Below are 20,721 nucleotides of genomic sequence, written 5' to 3' on the forward strand. Positions count from 1 at the left end.
ACTATTTGGAAGTTTGTGAACACACAACTTTGTGAAGAGTCAATTCCACTGAAGTGCACACTTTAAAAAAAAAATGAACTTTACTGCACATGAATGAAATCTCGATAAAGCCATTATTAAAAAAACAACAAACAGGAATGCTAGTGCACGATAAAAAGGGACGAGCTACTGACAGATGCTACAACAGGGATCAATCTTAAAATCCTAACGTCATGTGGCAGATATAAGCAGATTAGAGACTGTCTGCTATTAAGAATAGGAGGAAGAATTGAGGGAACTTTCTGGGGTGATGAAAATGTTCTGAAACAGGATTATATAAACAGAACTAGAACTCTAAATTTATTAAAAATGATTAAAGTGTATATTTATAATAGTTGTATTCTATGATACATACGTTTTGCCATAAGACAACCAGGAAACCCTGACTGACTGCTGGCAGGAGAGCACGGTATATACAGTCCCTCTTGGGAACTGCTGAGCAGTTCCAACCAAATCAGAACATGAATGTGCACTCCAGGCTGTCGCCACTGGACCCGTGGCGTCATACCCAATAGAGATGTGTCCAGATGCTCATCGAAAAGCACGGTCAAGGATTCTCATCATCGCCAAAGTGTGGAAACCATGCATATGTTCACGGATAGCAAAATGGATGAATAAATTCACAGGTGGAGCCTCACAATGACATTCAGCAGTAAGAACAAACCACATCTACAGGCAACAGCATAGATGACCCTCAGAACCAGCGTAGAGTGAAAAAAGCAAGACACAAAAAAGGACAGAGGGGATAATTCTATTTCTATGAAATTCAACAACAGGCAAAGCTAATTCATGCTCGCGGTTACCCTTGGGAATGGACTGTTCCTAGGAAGAAGGAGCTAGAGGTGCTCCTTGGGAAGCTGGTGAGGTTAGTCTCTTGACCTGGGAGTTTGCTATTCAAGTCTATGGGGGGTGAGACGCATCGGGGGTACATGCCCACTTTCCCGTATGTTATACTCCAGTAACATGCTTAAGACACAAATAGGACTGTACCTCCACCCTTCTCTGCTTCTAAGAAAGATCACAAAACATTTCAATAGTCACACATTTTAGGATTCAGATTCAGATTTAGGATTAATACACACACCACGATAACTGCAACAAAACCTTGTACCATAAAGAACTCCTCTATTTAAGGAAGGGTCCACGGCTCAGCGCAAATTCAGAGAAAGCCCATCCAGTAGAAGATCTTACCCGCCTTTGACAATTTAATGCTACAGAAACCATTTTCTTCTCTAACTTTTTTCGGGTAGTAAGAGCTATGCACTCCCTCTGCACAGCTGATGTATCGTATTCTCGGCCCGTTTTTTAGGGAGGAACTTTGCAACTGTCATAACCTTAGCAATTCTGAGCCACCAGATCTTGTGTTCACTTGTGATATAAATTCATCATCCCCCGTCGTCCTCTGCATTCACCTCTCACACAATACTCAATCCCTAAGAGATTCCTCTTCTCCCAAGCAAGTTCTCTTGGGAGAAAGCTTTGGAGCTTGGTCGTTTTCTTTATTTTTAGCTTGGTTGAAAAACAAAATTAGCCCAAGTGAGGTTTGCTATGCCAGCCAACCTAAGACATTTCCCAGGCTGGCGTGCTTCTTCACCCACCCATTGTTCCCAGATGACAAATGACGCCCTTGACAAAGTGTCGGCTCCAAATTACTTGAATCTCAAGCGTTTCTGGGTGGCATCTGGCCAGACTAGCTTCTCTCACCGTCCTCAAACAAAATCACAGACAGGAAGGAAATGATCACATTCTTAAGTTCCTTTTCCTCTTCTATTAGCTTCTTTTCAGATATACGAGCCTGGAAAACGGGCTCATTCTTATCAAAGTGCACATCAACGCAGCTACTTGTGGAATACACTCGCATCCCCCTGTTCTTACAAAGGTCATATGCCAGTAAATTAGTCCCTTTTATTGGGGGGTGGGGCACTCTTAAAATGTCCCCATGTAACTTACCCCACTAAAAATACCAGTCTGTGTCCAGTGTTGATCAACGACACAAGCCCTTCCCATATGACCCAAGCTCACGATTTCAGAGAGCACACTGGTTCAGAAAAGAACTACCTCAAAAAAAAAAAAAAAAGAACCATCTCTTCACACCCAAAGAGAATTCCTTCTTATTCATTCCTCCCTTCCAAATACTGGAATTTTTTTTGTAATATTTTATTTATTTATTTGAGAGAGAGAGAATGAGAAAGAGAGGGAGCCTGATGCGGGACTCAATCCCAGAACGGACTGAGTTGAGCCAAAGACAGATGCTTAACTGACTGAGCCACCGAGGTGCCCCCGCCAAGTACTGGAATTTTGATCAGCCTTACTCTCTAAGTGAGGACACACCCTGGGGCCTGAAGTAGAGCTTTGAGGATAGAATTCGACTTTCTAGTTTCCCGGAAGAGAAATTTCTGTTCAATTCACATAAGAATGTAGAAATAGAAAAAGACTGAGAGGCTGAAAAGAATAAACTCAAGTTTATCAGATATGGGAATCAAACCGTTACATAGTGGTTTAAAAAAGGCCACATGGTGTCAGGTAGGGGTGGAGAGCAGGAGGGGGAGGTCTTGACTGGTGCGGAGGTCGGAGGTGGTCAGTAAGGAGGTAAGGGTGGGCTGCGGGCAGAGTGCTGGGGGCCAAGTCAAAGGTGCTGGTGCCTGAGGTCAGAGACGGCGTCCTGATCCCAACCGAAGGGGGTTGAGGGGCAGGGACAAGGTAAGACACCCACAAGCTTCCCTCAGACATTCACTAGTCAGTGTTGATGTTCTAAGGTAAAAATACCAACAGAATGACTGATATATTACTAGTCAAAAGGGCAACTCTGAACATATCTATTTAACTGAAATTTTTCCCACAACTGCTTCTATTTATCATCCAGACAAGTCTCTTTTAGTAGAGAAACATATGCTCTTAACGCGGAGTTCCAACTCTTGGCTGGTTTGGAATGCCTTTTAATTTAAAGTGATTTATGATAAGGAATCTTCCCCCGGGCAAGGGCACTTAATCCAACTATACCTTTAGAGGCTTCTGTCCCCAGTGGGTTTTCTAAGAAGTCTGTCATGTCGTGGTTCCAGGCGTCTCGGACCGCAGACTTGGACACCACCCTGCCGTTCAGCTCTTGCTGTGGTCGGAAGTTATTTCTCAGATACTCCACCGACTTGACGTGGTCTTGCTGCTCCGTGGTGAAGATGGAGTAAAAAGCCTCGAGCTAAACAGAGAACCAGAGAGGGAAGAGGGGGGAGAAAGAGACCAAGAATGAAAAAAGCGATGTGGGCGGGGGTGGGGGTGGTGGGGGATAGGGCGGGGTGGGGGGAGCCAAGGACACAAAACGGTAGGACGTGCCCCAAGCCGAGTGTGACAAACCCAGCAGGATGCAGGCTCCTTGATGGAACCACTGCCCAGGGGCTTATCTGGCTGTGGTTTCTGTCCTGTCAGCGAACCCGGAGAACACTCCACCGGAGGAGGCTTGTACAAAGCTCTTGGAGCCTGTTTCTCAGAAAAGAGTTCCAGTCTTTCTGCTCTGCCCCCTGGCAAGACTGTTCATGTTCTGGGAAGAACACAAGGTGATGGTGCAACTGGCAGGTTCCAGAGCCCGGAGTACCTAGATGGAAAGTCTAGCTCCACAGTTCACCCGCTCCGGGGCTCTAGGAAGTGGCTTCCCTGCTCTGAGCCTCAACTGTTCCTCAATAAAATGGTGCTAACAACAGCAGCATCGACCCCGGTAGGGTTTGTGCCAGTACTCAATGAGATAATCCACGTGCAGTGCTTAAAACAGTCCCTGGCACAGAAGGGCTCGGTGAAGACGAGTGATTCAGTTCTTACTAAGTGTCTTCTTCCGTATGTAATAGGGATTCAGTTCAGCAAAGTTGCTAAGGCAGAAAGCTGATGGCTCGTGAGGTAAACTACTCAGTTTAACACTTACCAGATGAGTAATCATAGTCAAACTCTTCAAGCATCAGTAACTCAATACATATCAACATTATATATATATATTATATAAGACAGATATAATACTAGCCACTATCTTATAAGATCATGGAAAAAGCTTATAAAATAAGATTATTTTCATCTTAAAAAATTAAAATGTATATAAACCATTTAGCAGCCATTAAGTCCATGGTTAGGATTAGCTGCACTCATTATTATTCATATTATTAAAAAACACTTTCCAGAAGACTACAGACCCAACTTTTATGGAGATGCAAAGAAAAAAAAAATCAGGACTTCAGGATCATATTTCCATTATTAAAAAGGATTCTTTGTGGCCCTCCATCTTCTGCTCATTAAACAACAACAACAACAACAACAACAACAACAACAAAACAAACCTAAAAAAAACCCAAACCAAAACAAACCAAAATCAAAACCAAAACCACAACAAAAAAACCCCCAAAACCAGAACACCACAATAATGCTTTGATAGAAGAGAAATGAAGCTGAGGCTGGGCCAGAGATCTGTTCTCAGTGGACCACAAAGTTATCCTGGTCACCAAAGAAATAAAATTAATCTAAAATGACCAGCCATGGAACACACTACTTCCTTGAAGTGGGAGATGAAAATGGAATGGCCCATTTGGCTCCTTGAATACCCAATCAGAATGCTTCCCAAGCAGCCAGAGTGGACGCCCTAGGCTGTCAGGGACCATGGCCAACACCAATGTTAAATATACAGGAACATTACGACAGTGTTTCTTTCTTTCTTTTTTTAAAACATTTTATTTATTTATTTGAGAGACTGAAATCACAAGTAGGCAGAGAAGCAGGCAGAGAGAGAGGAGGAAGCAGGCTCCCTGCTGAGCAGAGAGCCCGATGCCCCAGGACCCTGGGATCATGACGAAAGGCTTAAACCCACTGAGCCATCCAAGCGCCCCTCTTTCTTTCTTTTTTATAAGTAGGCTCCACGCTCAACGTGCAGCTTGAACTCAGGACCCTCAGATCAAGAGTTGGATAGCCACCAACTGAGCCCATCAGGAGCCTCCCAACCTGCGTTTCTGGATGGTCATCTTGAAGCCTGGAACTAACCCCAGTGTTTCTCACACAGCTTCAGACAATGTCACAAAAATTGATTTGCTTGATCCGAAACTCCCTCTCTTTGCATGAGAAAGCAATGAATGTGCATAGTGATCACAGCCAAGAAAAATCATTTAACTACCTGGATTCACCTATCATTTCACCTCCCCTGCAATTCTCCTACAAATGTAAAGTGATAACAAACCATGAAACCTTTTCTGCTTTTTCATCAAGGTAACAGATCCAGAATATCTCTCAACCCAGCCTAAAAGCAAAAGTAGTCTAGTCCTGTGGTGTTACTCCAGTTCTCCAGCAGTCTCGTACCTTCTAACAACTCCTGTGGTGGCTCTGCAAAATTGTCTTTCTTCCCATTCTTCCTTGTGATGTCCCTTCTTTATTTATAGTGAAGAGAGAAAGGCCATAAGAGCAGAAAAATTAAGAAAATTGGACTGTTTACAATGCCAAATGTGACCCACTCAGATGAACATAATTGGAGGTATTGAAGAAAATCCAGTCTCCTTAACCTGGCAATGTGTACTCACTCCAACTCGGAACTGAACACATCCACACATGAGAGAAGGTTTCAGTTTCCTGACAGAAAATAACTTCTTTAAGATTACATGCAAGGAATTAACAAAGACTCTGGAGACCGTCTAGGAAAAGACCAACCAAAGTGATTACAGGGACAGAGGCTAAATCCCGTGTGGAAAGGTGAAGGGAAGTGGGAAGTATTTAGCTTGAAGAAAAGGCAGGTTAGGAGTAATTTGATTAAAGGCCCTTGTATGTGGAACATGCTGACCAGCTCTTCTCCATGTCCAGAGAAGGCCAAAGAGAGGAAATTGGTTTAAATTAAAGCCTTAGAGACGTGAGTTGAATAGAAAAAATTCCTTAACTTTCAGGGTGATTTTTTTTTTTTTTTTTAAACGGCCAGGCTGCTATACATAGCAAGTTAGAACGGAAATATTCTGGAAAAGCAGCCATCTGTCCTGAAATAGTTTAATTTCTGAGATGCCAGAAAAGGATGGCCTTGGAGACTGTCTCGGTAATCCGACTCTAAGGTTTGTTTATTCTCTAGAAGACTTGCTTCTTTCACAGCTAGCATTTAGTTCTCCTAAAAAGTTTCATTTCTGATGCCTCAGGAAAGAATTAGTCATATAACTGTAAAAAGAGGCAGGTTCTGAATTTAACACAAAAATGCTTTTGCTTAAATTGCTCTTACAGCTTAATGACATGCTATGGCTTAAAAGCTCGGCTGCTTCCTTGTCATTAACTCAACTTGCCCAGAGATTTCCAAGGAAGTATGTGATGGTTTTCAGAGTGAACTGATGACCTGGACGATATTATATTGTCAACTGGATCATAGCTTTGCTTGACAGTCATACAAAAGAGGAAAAGGAGGTCAAGCTTAGCAGACTCATCAAATGTCCTTCAGTATGTTGGCAGTGTTCACTAAAACCCCGTCATTCCTCTCAGTTGAATGAAAATTGCCAGTGGTCTCTCTCGCTGGTGCCCTGCATGTCTGGCCATTGGGTAGAAACCACCATGATGCCTGGATTGGCCAAGGGAGTCTACGTTTGCACTCTGGCAGGTGAACAGTGATACTCTGGGTGAGAGAGCCGCTGATGGATCATTACATAGCTACTCCCCTTTCTCCCTTGATCCTTACCCTTTCCTTGTAACCACACTTGATAAAGGTGAATCCGATCACCACCTAGATCTCTACTTTTTGATTCCAAGGGATTGCATTTATAAAAACTACAGTGAGAAGGTGCCCCCTAGAGTTGTGCAGGTCTAGCAGTACTGCCTAACTCTGCAGCCACAGGACGAGCTGTTAACTCTTCTAGATCTGCTTAATAGCCACACAGCTATTTTCTTAAAATGTACATGAGATGCCATCATGCCTCTGTTCAAAAACTTTCAAGGGCCTCCAATTCTACTGGTGGGGCCCTAAGGATCCAGCCTGTGCCCAATTCCCCAACCTCGTAACATTTACTCTTGCTACCTGGGTTCAAAACCCTGTTTCCAATCCCCACTTGCTAAGTGTGTAACCATGGTCAAAGTATTTGATGCTTCTGTGCTTTGGTTTTCTTACTTGTACAATAGCAATAACACCAATTGTGGTTTTTGCTACTATTAAATGAGATACTATACATAATGCATTTGGAATAATGTCTGGCACACAGTAGATATTCACTAAGTTTTATTAACATTACTATTATTCTTCTTTTATGAGGAATGTGGTAACTGTGATTGTACTATAAACTTCCAACAACTCTAAGATGCTCTCTCTGCTTCTCCCTCCTTTCCTCCTTGGAAAGTGTATTTATCAAACGCATTCTGTGACAGGTACTTTGTTATGGAATTCACAAACATTACTTTGGTTTCTCACTTGTTTTAGTTTAAAATAATAACATTAGAGTAACACTGTTAACACTATTATTATATCATTAACACCAACAGCTAATATTTACTGAGCGTTTATTCCTGGCATTGTGTTAAGAGTGTTAGGTGCTTTACTTCCTTACGTCCTCACAGAAGTCTCATAAAGTTGGTGGTATTATCATATCATTATTTGTGACTGAGGAGGAAACTGGGCTTAGAGACTTGACATGGCCTGCCTAAGATCAAAGAGGAAACAAGAGTTGACGTGACCGGGGTGACTGGTTGAGCGTCCTACTCTTGGTTTCGGCTTGGGTCGTGATCGTAAGGTCGTGGAATCAAGCCCCTCCATCAGGCTCCAAGCCCAGCTCAGAGTCTGCTCGGGACTCTCTCTCTTCCTTTCCCTCTGCCCCTCCCCCTGCTCACACATACTCTCCCCCCACCCTTTGAAGTGAGTATTAGAAACCTAGGTCTGTTTGACTGTCATACTCTCAGCCACTTCATGTCACATGCATAATAGGCCTGCAGCATTATTCATGGAAAGAGTAACATCGCAGTGGAGTTACTGAATGTGATAACAGAAGTCCCCAAAGAGTCCCTCCTCGCTGACCCTGAAAGACCACTAATGCGGGGCACCCACCTTTGGCAATATAAAACTATTTGCACTTTACTGCACTCTGGACAGAAACAACTTAGGGCTCAATGAAGAAGGAACTGGGAACCAGGAACAAGATGGCGGGCACAAGGAGGAAAAGCTATGCACCACAAAAAGCCCACACTTACTTACCTATTCTTTTCCAGAGGCAAATAATAAACACACTGGATTTATCTTTACTTTAACATAACTAATGAAGTCTTTATCATTTAGTAAAAATAAACGAAAGTTTTTATTTCTATAATGTAAAATTGACTTTTTAACTTTTGAAGCGAACACGTAAAACACTTTTCTTTTATCCCTGCTTGGGGAGTTGTAATTGCATTTTAACTGGTGCTGTTTCAAGAACAATTTTAACCTTGAATTGCAAATGTGTTGGCTGGAAGTGTATATAAATCATTTCAACTTAGTTTTTATTATAAAAATATTACAGAGAATAATTAGTTTTTAATCTGTCAGTTCAAATCAAAGGAAAGTTGAAGTCTATTCATGCTATTCGTGTGCAGCAAGAGCTCTCGTCCACGAGATGTGGGGAAGGGCCATCATGGCTGAAGGGGAAAAAGGAGAGAAAATCCAAAGTAATATAATTATGAACCATTAAAAGGCCACTGTGTACAATATGTTAGAGGATGGGCATATTACAGCATTTACACAAAACCACAGTCCATTATAAACATAATAATAAACGCTGGGGTAAGCATTAAGAATGGAAATGTCACACCTAAGGTCACGGAGACACTTCAACTTCACCACACATTTGAGGGGTGACAGGGCAAGCCCTGGGGTGTTGCCTCATTATTAAACAAAAGTGATGGAATATTAAATTCCCAATAGCCCAGAGCGTCCAAAGTTTTACTGACTGAACCATGGCTGCAAAAATAAAATCCAAGAATAGCTAGCTAACTACAAGGACATATCCCTCCCGCAGCAACAGAGAGTTTTGCATGAAGACAATTATAAAAAGGCCTTCCACAGAAAGAAACGGATTTAACCATAATTGCCACCAAAGAAAGCTATCTGTTGGGATTAATAATGACACGTTTACCCCACCATTTTTTTTAAAAAGATTTTATCTATCTATTTGACAGAGAGAGAGAGAGAGAGAGAGAGATCACAAGTAGGCAGAGAGGCAGGCAGAGAGAGAGGAGGAAGCAGGCTCCCTGCTGAGCAGAGAGCCAGATGTGGAGCTCGATCCCAGGACCCTGGGATCACGAACTGAGCCGAAGGCAGAGGCTTAACCCAATGAGCCACCCAGGCGCCCCTTACCCCACCATTTAAAAAACCCTCCCTATTCACATACACAGTGCATTATGTGGTCTTGGAATAGGAACTTTCTGAATTATGTGATTCCTTAGGTGTTGAGATAAAATGTGAAGGCTACAATAGCCATGAGCCCAAAGGAGCTGTTCCCCCAGAAATATGGTGAGCTCCCTTTGCTGGAACGATAATAATTTGAATATACTGGTTTGAATCAAATATATTAAATGAGGTTCACCTGTTTCTCTTTACATTTTTTTAATGTCGTGACTAGAAAATCACGTATGTGCTGGACAGTGCTGCCCCAGAGTCTTGGTGACGATTCAATAACAGCAACAACAACAACAAAAAATCCACCCAATATGTCTTGCACACGCCCTGTGGTGCTAGGCACTAGTTTAGGCATGCCACATGCATTCTAACATTTAATCTTTATAATGACTCCATGAAGTGGCTGTATTCTTATCACCCCCATTTTACAAAAGAAAACTGAGGCACAAAGTAAGCCACGGAGTAACTCAACTCATGTGGCTGAAAAATGGAGCCAAGAATGAAACCCAGGCAGTTTGTCTCTGAACAGAACATGGTCTTAATTCAATAGTTTCTCTGCTCTTTACGACAGAGGTAACACTGGTTTAAAAAAAAAAAAAAGTATTGCAAATCAACCTTTCCTAACCACTCCAGCTTACTGTTAGAAAAATAATTAAATATCCGGAAGCAAACAAACTAGACAAACTAGACATCTTTATATTTATTTATTGCTTTTTTTTGATTGAGCCTCCAAGAGGCACTTAAACAAAATTCATGTGAGGAAAAATTATAGGTAGTATCATATTTTAAAGTATAGGAAGCAGACAGTTCTGGAAACGGAAGGTTGGCCAATGTGCCATCATATGAGAGCCATCATTCTAGAATAAAACACATCCCTGTCTACTGGACTCAAATGATCATGTTCTCTGATTGATCATGAACACAATAGAGGCACCATCTCAACATGCTAGCCTCGCTCCTTTGACCTGGTAAACCAGCACTGAGAGTAGCACCATTTTGTTGGGATGATAAAGTGACGACACAATGTTTGCCTACTATTTACAGAGACATTCAGTTGAACCAACCACCTAAGCCACACTGACTGCAAGCCAACACGTGATCTCATTAGCAACACTGTATTAGATCCAGATTATCACAGGGACCAAAGTCAGAGCTTACCGGCTATGGGGCTGGTTTCAGTGTCCAAGGAGACTCACAGAAGAGGCAAAATAAAGAGTTGTTCCTATCTGGAAGGCTTCAAAGAAATCCACGTCATACAAGCCACCATACAAGTGCTACCCACTGCATTATATGATGAACACATTCTCATTTTTGTTGCTGACAGACACCCACACGGTGTAAGGGGGAACAGAACAGAGGAAACAGTCTTTGGAGAAAGAGAAGAATGAGGAACTTCGAATGTTTTCTTCCTGACAGCAGCAGACTTAGGATTCTGTCTACTTGGTTTTCCACACTGGCTGTCTGCCTTTCTGAAATGAACGTTCTGTGCTAACTTCCGAAAGAATGTTGGCAGGGTCAGGGAGGGAAGGTCTGAAGGGACAATACTTGGATGGTTAATGGTTTCCCTTCTGAGCGCTGACACTACTGTGACCTCCATGCAAGTGTGCCAGCAAGGATCCCGTTTGGCCACAGGAAAATGAGCTGTTTTTCCTCCCTTGGGGGAGAAAGAGAGAGAAAGAGGGATAAAGTGAAGCTGTGTCTGATGAAAGTACTGTCTAAGGATAGTTTATAGTTTATAGTAAAGAAACTGGGAAGCCAGTATGATTAATTGATCTCTTTACTATTTCCTTGAAACAGAACTACCTGCAGACAAAGTCATATATTCCAAGTCACAGAGAAAAACTCTTCTACTTCCTCTCTCTGAGTCTTTGAGCAGCAAGGAGTGAAGCGTACCCAGATGTTAACTAAGCATTTCCTGGGTGCCTGGGTGGCTCAGTGGGTTAAGCCTCTGCCTTCGGCTCAGGTCATGGTCTCAGGGTCCTGGGATTGAGCCTCGCCTTGGGCTCTCTGCTCGGCGGGGAGCCTGCTTCCTCCTCTCTCTTTGCCTGCCTCTCTGCCTGCTTGTGATATCTCTCTCTGTCAAATAAATAAATAAAATAAAAATCTTAAAAAAAATTAAAAAACAAAACAAAAAAACCTAAGCATTTCCTAAGATGCCCAGTGACCCAATGTCAAAATGCTTCTAATTGACAAACACTTGACAAGACATCCAAGCCTATAGTTCTATCTTTTGTTCGGACCCACAAAATATTTGAAATTCGAATAAAACACAGTACTACACAATTATTACTCTTTGCCTCTCCCCTCCACAGAGTGTCCTACGAAAAAAGGGGCCAGACTCATATTTCTTAGTCTCATTATCTCAAGCCTTTGTATCTCTGAAGACAAAAGCATCTATCTTAATGGACAAAAAGCATCTTTTTTCAAAGTCCCCTGCCCCAACCCTGGGGATATAAATATTTGGACTGCAATTTTACTTTATTCTAGTAAGACAATGCTGGCTTCACCATTAGGAAGAAAACTCGTTTCCTGTTTCATTATCTTCTTAAAGCTGGCAGATCCTGTTCAGCAACCAAATTGCTAGTACTTCTTTTGTCATCAGAGAAGAATTAAAGGAAAAGAAATTTCTTGAAGTAAAATGTCTGCCAACAGCAGTGAAGCCAAGTCTGTCTGGCCTTACTTTGTTATTGGGACAACATGTCTCTCCTGCACATAGCTCCTTTTAAATGACAAGCTCCATTTATCCCCCAGGGCAGGGGGGCAACACTGGGTGTTTTAGGAAGCTACCTGGTCTGTCTGCTGATTTATTTAAGGATGGACACATGACCAAGGCCAGCCAAGCTGCTGGCTGACCAACATCTATTCAGATCTACCTTCTTGAATACTGGAAGTAGGACCCTCACTATTGTCAGTTGGTAGCTGGCCCTTGAGTTGAAAGGTGAACTGGTATGAGAGCAACCGTATTTGACCTGGTAACCAAAACAAAACCAACCGGGAGTGAGAAAAGCATGAGAATTTTGCAGAAGTACAGAATCACAGAATCACAGAGCAATGGCAGAAACTCCAAGATTTAAGAACCTGTGTGGCCCCTGAGAGAGGGCTTTGCTTCCCAGCCACAGTCCTGGTTATGACGGCTTCATCTCAGGGTACCTCCACCACTGTTTCCTTAAAATACTCCCTTACCTGAGCTACCTTACGTGGGTTGCTGATTCTTAACTCCAAAACACACCCAACCAGGACACCCTCTAACCCTATTTCCCCCACCCCTTATTCCAAATTCTCTGCCTTTATTAGGAAAATCTTTGCACTCTTCCCCACTGCGGCCAAATCCACAATTTTGTTGCCCATATCTTTACTTATATCATGGGTGCTGTCACATAATTCTAGAACTTCCCCTGGCCTACTACAACATTCCATATTCCTACCTGTCACACTCTAAAAAGGCATCTCTATGAGCAGCTCTGATAAGAACCTTCCATTTTTAGACAGTCCTGCTTAATGGCTCAAATCCCGTTTCTCACAATCCTACCCAATGTTGCTGGCTCTATTTTCTGAAACTATGGAGAAGAAAATACCCTTCTACTTCAGCGCATGCTGCATTACAATGACTAATACATCCCCTCTAGGAATTTTCTCCTTCCATCTATTATGCCTCATGAGGTGATTTCAAGCCTCCCCACCCATTCCTACTCCCACCCGCCCTGTGGCTCCTCTTCCTCTGACACAGCCCTCAAACCCATCTCCATTTCATCCAATTTCCACATCCACCTTCCTAGGAAATTAGCCCAGGCCACACTCAGAGAGAAGCAGTTCAGTGTAATGGTCAGCCACAGGGGTTTTAGAATCAGACAAACCTGGGCTCAGTTTCCGGCTTCAACAGTCATTATCCATGAATTCCTGGCTACGTTTTCCAATCTCTCCAGGCCACGATACCTTTACGTGCACCATCCTTGAACAACAGCCATCTCTCCACGCTGTTTGGCCACGAAACTGGCCATGTGTAAAGTGCTTAGCGCACAGAAAGAGCTCAATCAATGGTATCTTTCCTTCATTTTGTCATGTACACAAATCTCTCCCTCTTCTGAACTTCGGGTAGGCTTAGTGGCTCAGAGCATGACTTTTGGGATCGGACACTCTGGCTTAGTAACTGGTTGGGTGGCCTTCTGTATCTCTTCTCTATAAAAGGGTGGGGGGGGGGCAAAGAGGACTACCGTTTGTGAGGATTAAATAGGTGAGCACATATAAAGAGCTCGGAAGAGTTTCTGGCACAAGCTGGACAGCTGTTCTCTCCTCAAGATGGAATACTTACCTAATACCTGGTTTTATACCCTCAATTCTCCTCAACCAGTGGCTGAGAAACTGTGTTTTATATTTGACAATTCTTGGGTTCAGAAACACGGCTGTTAGAAAGACAGAAGGAATCGGGGCAGGGGAGGGGATAAAAATACTGGTGTTTTGTAGCCACGTTAAATGGTTACGTCAACGCAAAACAAGTGAACACCGAGGTCCCATGTGGGGCTGAATACCTACCTGATGGTAAGAGATGGGGACAGGCCTCCGGAAGACGATCCACTCCACTATTTCGCTACACGGTGGGGTGGTCAGAGAACCTGTGTACCGGTAATAGCTCCCCAGGGACGCAGGCAGGAGGTCCCGGAGGACGAAAGGATCCAGAAAGGTCTCCTTCTCTGTGTGGAGGAAGAAAGGCACAATGATGTAAGTCATATTATGCTGCAGACATACAGTCGAAACCCTCGGCATGCTGGTGCCACATCACAAGCCTTCTGTTTGTTTATATCCCGAGAAGCACTAGCATTTGGTGGTGGGAGGGCCACAGCAAACAAAACAGCGTTTCCCAGGATGTGTTCTGAGGCTCCACGGTGCACTGTATTTCACAAAAAACAGGTTCCATGACGAGTGCTGCTGGGCAACCTGCGGTCCTTTCTTCTCCCCACCCCAGGGAACAAACAAAACACTAGCACAATCAAGTCCCTGAGAAGTCCTGCAGAAAAGAAATGGACTTGATTTCATGTAACCCATCCCTTCCCAATCTTGCTTTGCCATTGAACCCTTCCCCATCCAATACTTAGGAACTAACAATCAGTGGCATAAACGCTGGGACACCCACGAGAGATTCGGTATAAAAAGAAAACTGTCAGCCAACGGTAAAGTTCAATTCCGAAGCTGGTTACATCCGATTGTGGTTTCACCCAGCACCTCTCCAAATCAAAGTGAAATTTAACCAACCTACAGACCTGAGCTTATAAAATGGGGGCCCAGAAAACAGGCTTCTTCTTTTTACAAAAGCAGAGTGGTCTTTCCTTATGTGGGAGGAATATTTCAACCAAGACTGAAAAATGATACCTGACAATAACTCTATGAGAAAAACAAGGTTGGAGGGGGTTAATGCCTGCCCAAGGTCACACAGCTCCTAAACTTCAAAGCTGGCATATGAACCCAGGCACTCTGACACCAGAGTGTGCACAGCTCTGACTCAGCTAACAAAGAAGCTGAAGCAACTTCAGTGAATATTGAAGGATAGGGGCAAAAGAGGAAAGGGCATTTGGGGCTGCGGGAATAGCATGTTCAAAGGTCCTGAGGCAGGGAGAAACAGTGCAACAGTGTTTAGGGCACTGTATTATAGCTCTCCCAATCCGGCTCAGTAGATCATCCAGCTTCCTTCCCAAATCAGAGAAGGCTCTATTCTCTCTCTAGGTCTACAAAGGTCTAGCCCTGAATTTAAAGTCTGGGATTTCTTTCTTAGCCCTTTTTGGAATGTAATAAGGCTATTCTAATCCTGCTAATGGTTTGCCTTGGTTCCCTAGTGGCCTCCACCATGGGCTGAAGGATATTCTTGCGAGGACCTTAGGGCTCCAGGTTACCTCCTGGACACATCTGTGCCTACAGGAGTAGTCCTTCCAGGTTCACACCCCTCCTTCCTTTTCTTCAATGCAGAACGAGCAATACAGGTCTTTGTGCAAATGTGCATCCATGGACTTGAAAGAGCTCTGTGACTAGGGGTTATGCAAAAACCCCAACAGAAATCAACTCTTTAAGAATAAGCAAAATGGCAATTTTTGGGGGGGAGAGATTAATTGACTAAAACTTAACACTTTTTTAATTTTATTACCATATGCCAGACACCATTCTGAGGGTTAAGCAGTAGTTACTGGATGTGCCAGCCCTTGTTTTTAGAGTTTGATAAAGATTAATTTCTTTCTTTCTTAAAAGAGCCCCATGAAGTTGCCCTATTATTATCACTAATTTACAGGGCTCGGATGTACAACAGGTAGGTGAGTTAAGAATCCAGGCTTTCATTATTCTTAAACCATCACTATATGCTTTCAATTTACAATACTTAACTCAAATTTCACAGATGTGGAAATGAAGGCACAGAGAAGTTAAATGACTAAGCCCAAGATCACTAGGGAATGGGGAAAGAGAAGCCATTATTCATGAGACTCCAAAACCTTGGCTGATTCTCATACAGGTTTTCAAGTCTATGTTTTTAAGGAAAAATTAAATATTAAGTCATAAATGCCAAAGTGTCCAAATTAGAAAGTTCTATAACCAAAATGACAAAAGCAGGTTCTGTTTGGACAAAAGGCCAGAAATCACCAAACTGCCCTTCCGCCCACTGGCAAGTGTGGGTTTTAATTTAAACCTGGTTACCTGCAACCCAATGACAGGGTAAATCTCTGCCAGCGTGCTTGGCTGAGACGGGGTTGGCTGGGAGCAGGACAAATGCTGGCCTTTGCTTGCTGCTCCTGCACTTCCTGAGCTACGTAAACAGACAAGGCAAGGCCCCAAGCAACAGAGGGAGCATAGGGCCTGGCATCACAAACCACAAAATCATCATCTTCATTTTTCCCTCACGTTGTAGGTGAACTTGGTGTCGCACCGCAGCACATGAATCGGCCTTAGGATCAAGGGCTCCAGGCTGAATGGCCAGAAAACCTGGAGAGTTTTCCCCTAGGAGCCTGATCCAATATTGGGGCTGCAGTTTAGCATGCTGTAGGCAGACTGCTAGTGACAAGACAGTGCTCACAAGCCGGCAGCGGCAAAGCCCCCACCTAGAGCATCCACTGGAGGAAGAGGCCGAGGCTTTAAGGAATATAAAAAGATAAAGCAGGAACACCTGCCCTCCCCCACCCCATCTGAGATGACTGGATCTCACCAAGGGCACATGGTTTTAGTAGGATCAGGAGTCTCCTGTCTTAAGTTCTTGAACGGGCTTCTGAATTCGGCAGGGACTGATGGAAACTGCAGGCATGACCATTGCTACAAAGGCAGAAGAGCTTTTTTTGTCCTTGACCAACTTAAGGGCTTCAGGGGCAGGTTCTGGCTTTAAATGATCAGCAGGTGCAATCAGACGGGAAGCAGGAAGGGCGGACATGGTGAGGGGACCAAGAAGGAGGCTTTGCTTCTTGTTGATCCCGCCACAGTCACTGCTGTTGGGTCAGGATTCTGAGACCTGGAAGGGGCTTAGACCACCCTCATTCAGTGGCTTTGGGAGTCAAGGAACCCTTTATTCAAAAAAATCTTACACAGGAGGCAGCCAACTGAAACAGCTAAAATGCAGCCACCATGGTTAAAGCTGAGCTGGGAACCTAGGGACACTTTGGAAACCACCAACTTAGTCCAATTCTGAAATTTTACTGTGGGGAAAATGGAAGACAGACGGGAGGTAAAAAACTTGAGAACACAGAAACTCAGATGGGATCCCTTCTTCAAGGAAGCCACTTAGGATCTGGAATGGTAAGCCTAGGACCAGAAGTGTCACCTAGCACCAGGAGCTGAAGACTGCAGTCCAACCACTACTTTCATCAGCACCTCATTTCTCCATCCCTCCAGAAGCTGGGGAAGAGAGCAGATTCTCAGCCACCAGGGGCCGAATCCCAGCTCCTCCACCTGTAAGCTCTGTGATCTCTGTTACTGAAGCTTCCTCAGCTGAGAGTTCAAAATAGAGTAAGCATCTCATAACTGACAGATTTTTTTAAAAAAAGATTTTATTTATTTATTAGACAGAGAGAGAGCAAGAGGGAGAACACAAGTAGGGGGAGTGGGAGAGGGAGAAGCAGGCTCCCCACTGAGCAGGGAGCCGGATACGGGGCTCGATCCCCGAACCCTGGGATCATGACCTGAGCAGAAGTCAGATGCTTAACGAATGAGCTACCCAGATGCCCAATAAATATTATTCTTATTCTAATTCTTATTACTTATATTATTATCATTATTATTACTTTTCTGAACAACCATGGCCTAGCCACCTACACCTTACAGAGCTATACACTTCCTCTAATGCTGGCACAGGTGTCTTTTTTTTATTTAAACCTTGATTACTAGTGCCTTAAAAGTGCCTCATGTCTGACAAATTCTCCACGAACCTGAGCAACACAGGTTAGAATTTTCTTTGCCAAGGTTCTAGTAAGAGCTTTGGAACCAACTGATATTTAACAGCTGTGTGACTTTAGGGAGAGGTCTTAAGCTCTCTGGGCTACTTCCCTTATCTGTAAAATGGGAATTCAGAGGGTATTTACCCCTCAGGAAGGCTGTGAAAATTAAGCAAGCTCATAAACGTAAAGGGCTTAGCAGAGTGCCTTGGGAGCCCTGATTTATCAAGGCAAGCACTTGGCTGAGAGCAGACCAGCTCATTTTGTGTTTTAAGCCAGGGATTGGCAAATGTTTTCTGTAAAGTGCCAGATAGTAAATATTTTAGGTTTTGCAGGCCAAGAGGCAAAATCAAAGATGTTATAGGAATACTTATATTAACAAACACATTCCCACCACCTTATTAACAATATTCAAAACGCTAATAACAATGGAGGACAATTTAAAATATATACATCTGCTATGAGAAGAACAGAATTCTTGTGTGGGGGGGTAACATTTCACTTAATGAGGGTTTGAATGTAAAAATCATTCTTAGGTCAAGGGTCATACAACAAGAGCCAGTGAAATGGATTTAGCCATTTTCCCCTGTCCTTTTTTTTTTTTTTTTTTAAGATTTATTTGCTTTTTTTAGAAAGAGAGCATGAGCAAGCAGAGGGTTGGGTGAGGCAGAGAAAGAATCTTGAAGCAGACCCCGCTGAGCTGGGCTCTATCCCAGGACCCTGAGATTATTACCTGAGCTGAAATCAAGAGTTGGCTACTTAACTAACTGAGCCACCCAGATGCCCCTTCCCTGCTGCTTTTTTTTTTTTTTTTAATTTATTTATTTGAGAGAGAGACAGTGAGAAAGAGCATGAGTGAGGAGAAAGTCAGAGGGAGAAGCAGACTCCCCATGGAGCTGGGCGCCTGATGCGGGACTCGATCCTGGGATTCCGGGATCATGACCTGAGCCGAAGGCAGTCGTCCAACCAACTGAGCCATCCAGGAGTCCCTCCCTGCTGTTTTTTAAGAGCAACTGTCTGTGTGTTGCTGTGTGTGTCTGTAGGGGGTGTGTACTGGTGTTGGAAAGTCACCATGAGGGGTGCCTGGGTGGCTCAGCCAGTTAAGCATCTGCCTTTGGCTCAGGTCATGATCTCAGGGTCCTAGGATAGAGCCCTGTGTTGGGCTCCCTACTCAGCGGGGAACCTGCTTCTTCCTCTCCTTCTGCCCTCTGCCGCTCTCCCTACTTGTGTGTGTGTGTTCTCTCTGACAAATAAATAAATAAAATCTTAAAAAATAACGTGGGGGTGCCTGCATGACTCAATTGGTTTAATGTCTGCCTTCAGCTCAGATAATGATCCTTGGATCCTGGGATCAAGCTCAGAGTTAGTCTTCCTGCTAGCAGCAGGGAGCCTGCTTCTCCCTCTCCCTCTGCAGCTTCCCTTTGCTTTCTCACTGGTGTGTGCTTTCTCTCTCTCTCTCTCAAACAAATAAATAAAAAAATCCTTGGGAACAAAAAAAGAGAGTCACCATGATAGCCAGAGCTAGAACTGGGGTCTGTGTGGGGGTAACTTTACATGTTCTGATGCCTCCACTACTGATGATCATTTCTGTTGTGAACATACATTACAGAATTAACTCTTGAGCTGTTTTCATTCCTCCTTGAGTTTTCTAGTTCAAAATGAACATCAATTTCTACTCATCTTTCTGAAAATTCCATTTCCTGCTCAGGCCCATAGGCAGTGCCCCACTGACAAATGGGGTGCTCACAATGCTTAAGTGTAAATGAGAAATCATTTTGGAGATGGTAGCCCTTTACTTCTAGCACTGGCAACAGAGACCACATAAGCCACATGCTAGACCCACGACGGGGACTTTCCTGAGGACAGCCACTGGAAGAAGTAAAGAGGAATGCACTTTCCTGGTGAGAGCATAAACTCTTCCACAAAGAAAGTCTTAAAAAATGTAGTTATTATAAAGCGGAGAAACGTGCTAGAGCCAGGGCCCTGGGATTTGAATCCTAACTGGTTTACTTAAAGGTCTCACCTGAGATAAGCTGTTCAACCTCTCCTGTAACTGTATCCTTGTCTGCAAAATGGGATTATAATAGTGTCAAGCTCCCTAAGCAAGTTCAATGAATAAATGAGTATTAAGTGAGTTAACGTGAGTTAAGGGCTTAGGAGAGTGTCTGGCACAGGATAAGTACATGTAAGTGCTCGTTAAATGGCTCTTGTTAGAAAAGGGCAGTTTGACTCCAAACCCATCCCCAATCAGGGCATGGTGCCTCCAACTTTTAACCAAATTAGTAATTTGAATTCAAAACATTCCTATCCCAGCCACTTACCTAGTTGAGAAAAATATTTGAAACACTCTATTTATACCATCATTCATTCCATTAAACCATAATAAGCAGGTTCTGTGCATTACCAGATAAAAGAATTGAAAGGGAATGAATCTCATATTCCACTTTCAAGGATCCCAGTGCTGTATGCAGACAATATTATATTTTAATAATTAATTGTTCATCAAAGAAAAAGATGAAGAACAGGGATGCTAAATTCAAAGTTATTCAAATTGCAAAAATGAATAATGTATGACTTTTATATTAAATACACACTGTATTAAGTAGTCTACATTTCACCCAACTCTGTCTTTCATTTTTAAGCATTTTGCACGTACAATATGAATAATCAGTTAGGGGAGGTTTATTTAGAAAAAGAAATACCTTATTTGAATGCAAACGGAATATATCCGAAGATGATTAAATTTTTCTTATCAATTAGGAAATTTTGTATGAGGGCTGTAAAGTCATGGTCACCATTAAACCCAGCGTGGCCCAGTTATCCTTGCAGTTTCCTTTCAACATTAAATTATATCTGGCTCAATTCTGTTCAATTCCTTATTTCTGATAGCAGTGCCAGGAGGCAATCTTTAATTAAAGAAAATTTGAAAGATTCAAACATGCATAATTGGAT

At 43.1% G+C, this 20,721-nt stretch overlaps 1 protein-coding gene across 5 annotated transcripts in view; it reads right to left on the reverse strand.

Moving 5' to 3' along the window:
- PTPRG (protein tyrosine phosphatase receptor type G) overlaps positions 1-20,721 on the reverse strand; it is a 698,698-nt gene that overhangs the window by 125,699 nt on the left and 552,278 nt on the right. For all 5 annotated transcript variants that reach the window (XM_013052481.2, XM_013052475.2, XM_004738287.3 and 2 more), the window contains 2 exons: positions 13,907-14,064; positions 3,040-3,232 (listed from right to left, as the gene is read on the reverse strand). In XM_013052481.2, the coding sequence (XP_012907935.1) occupies positions 3,040-3,232; positions 13,907-14,064 (351 nt within the window). The remainder of the gene's footprint in view (positions 1-3,039; positions 3,233-13,906; positions 14,065-20,721) is intronic.

Source organism: Mustela putorius, unplaced genomic scaffold (genome assembly GCF_011764305.1).
Source record: "Mustela putorius furo isolate JIRA1106 unplaced genomic scaffold, ASM1176430v1.1 tig00000095_pilon_pilon_pilon, whole genome shotgun sequence".
Classification (NCBI taxonomy): domain Eukaryota; kingdom Metazoa; phylum Chordata; class Mammalia; order Carnivora; family Mustelidae; genus Mustela; species Mustela putorius.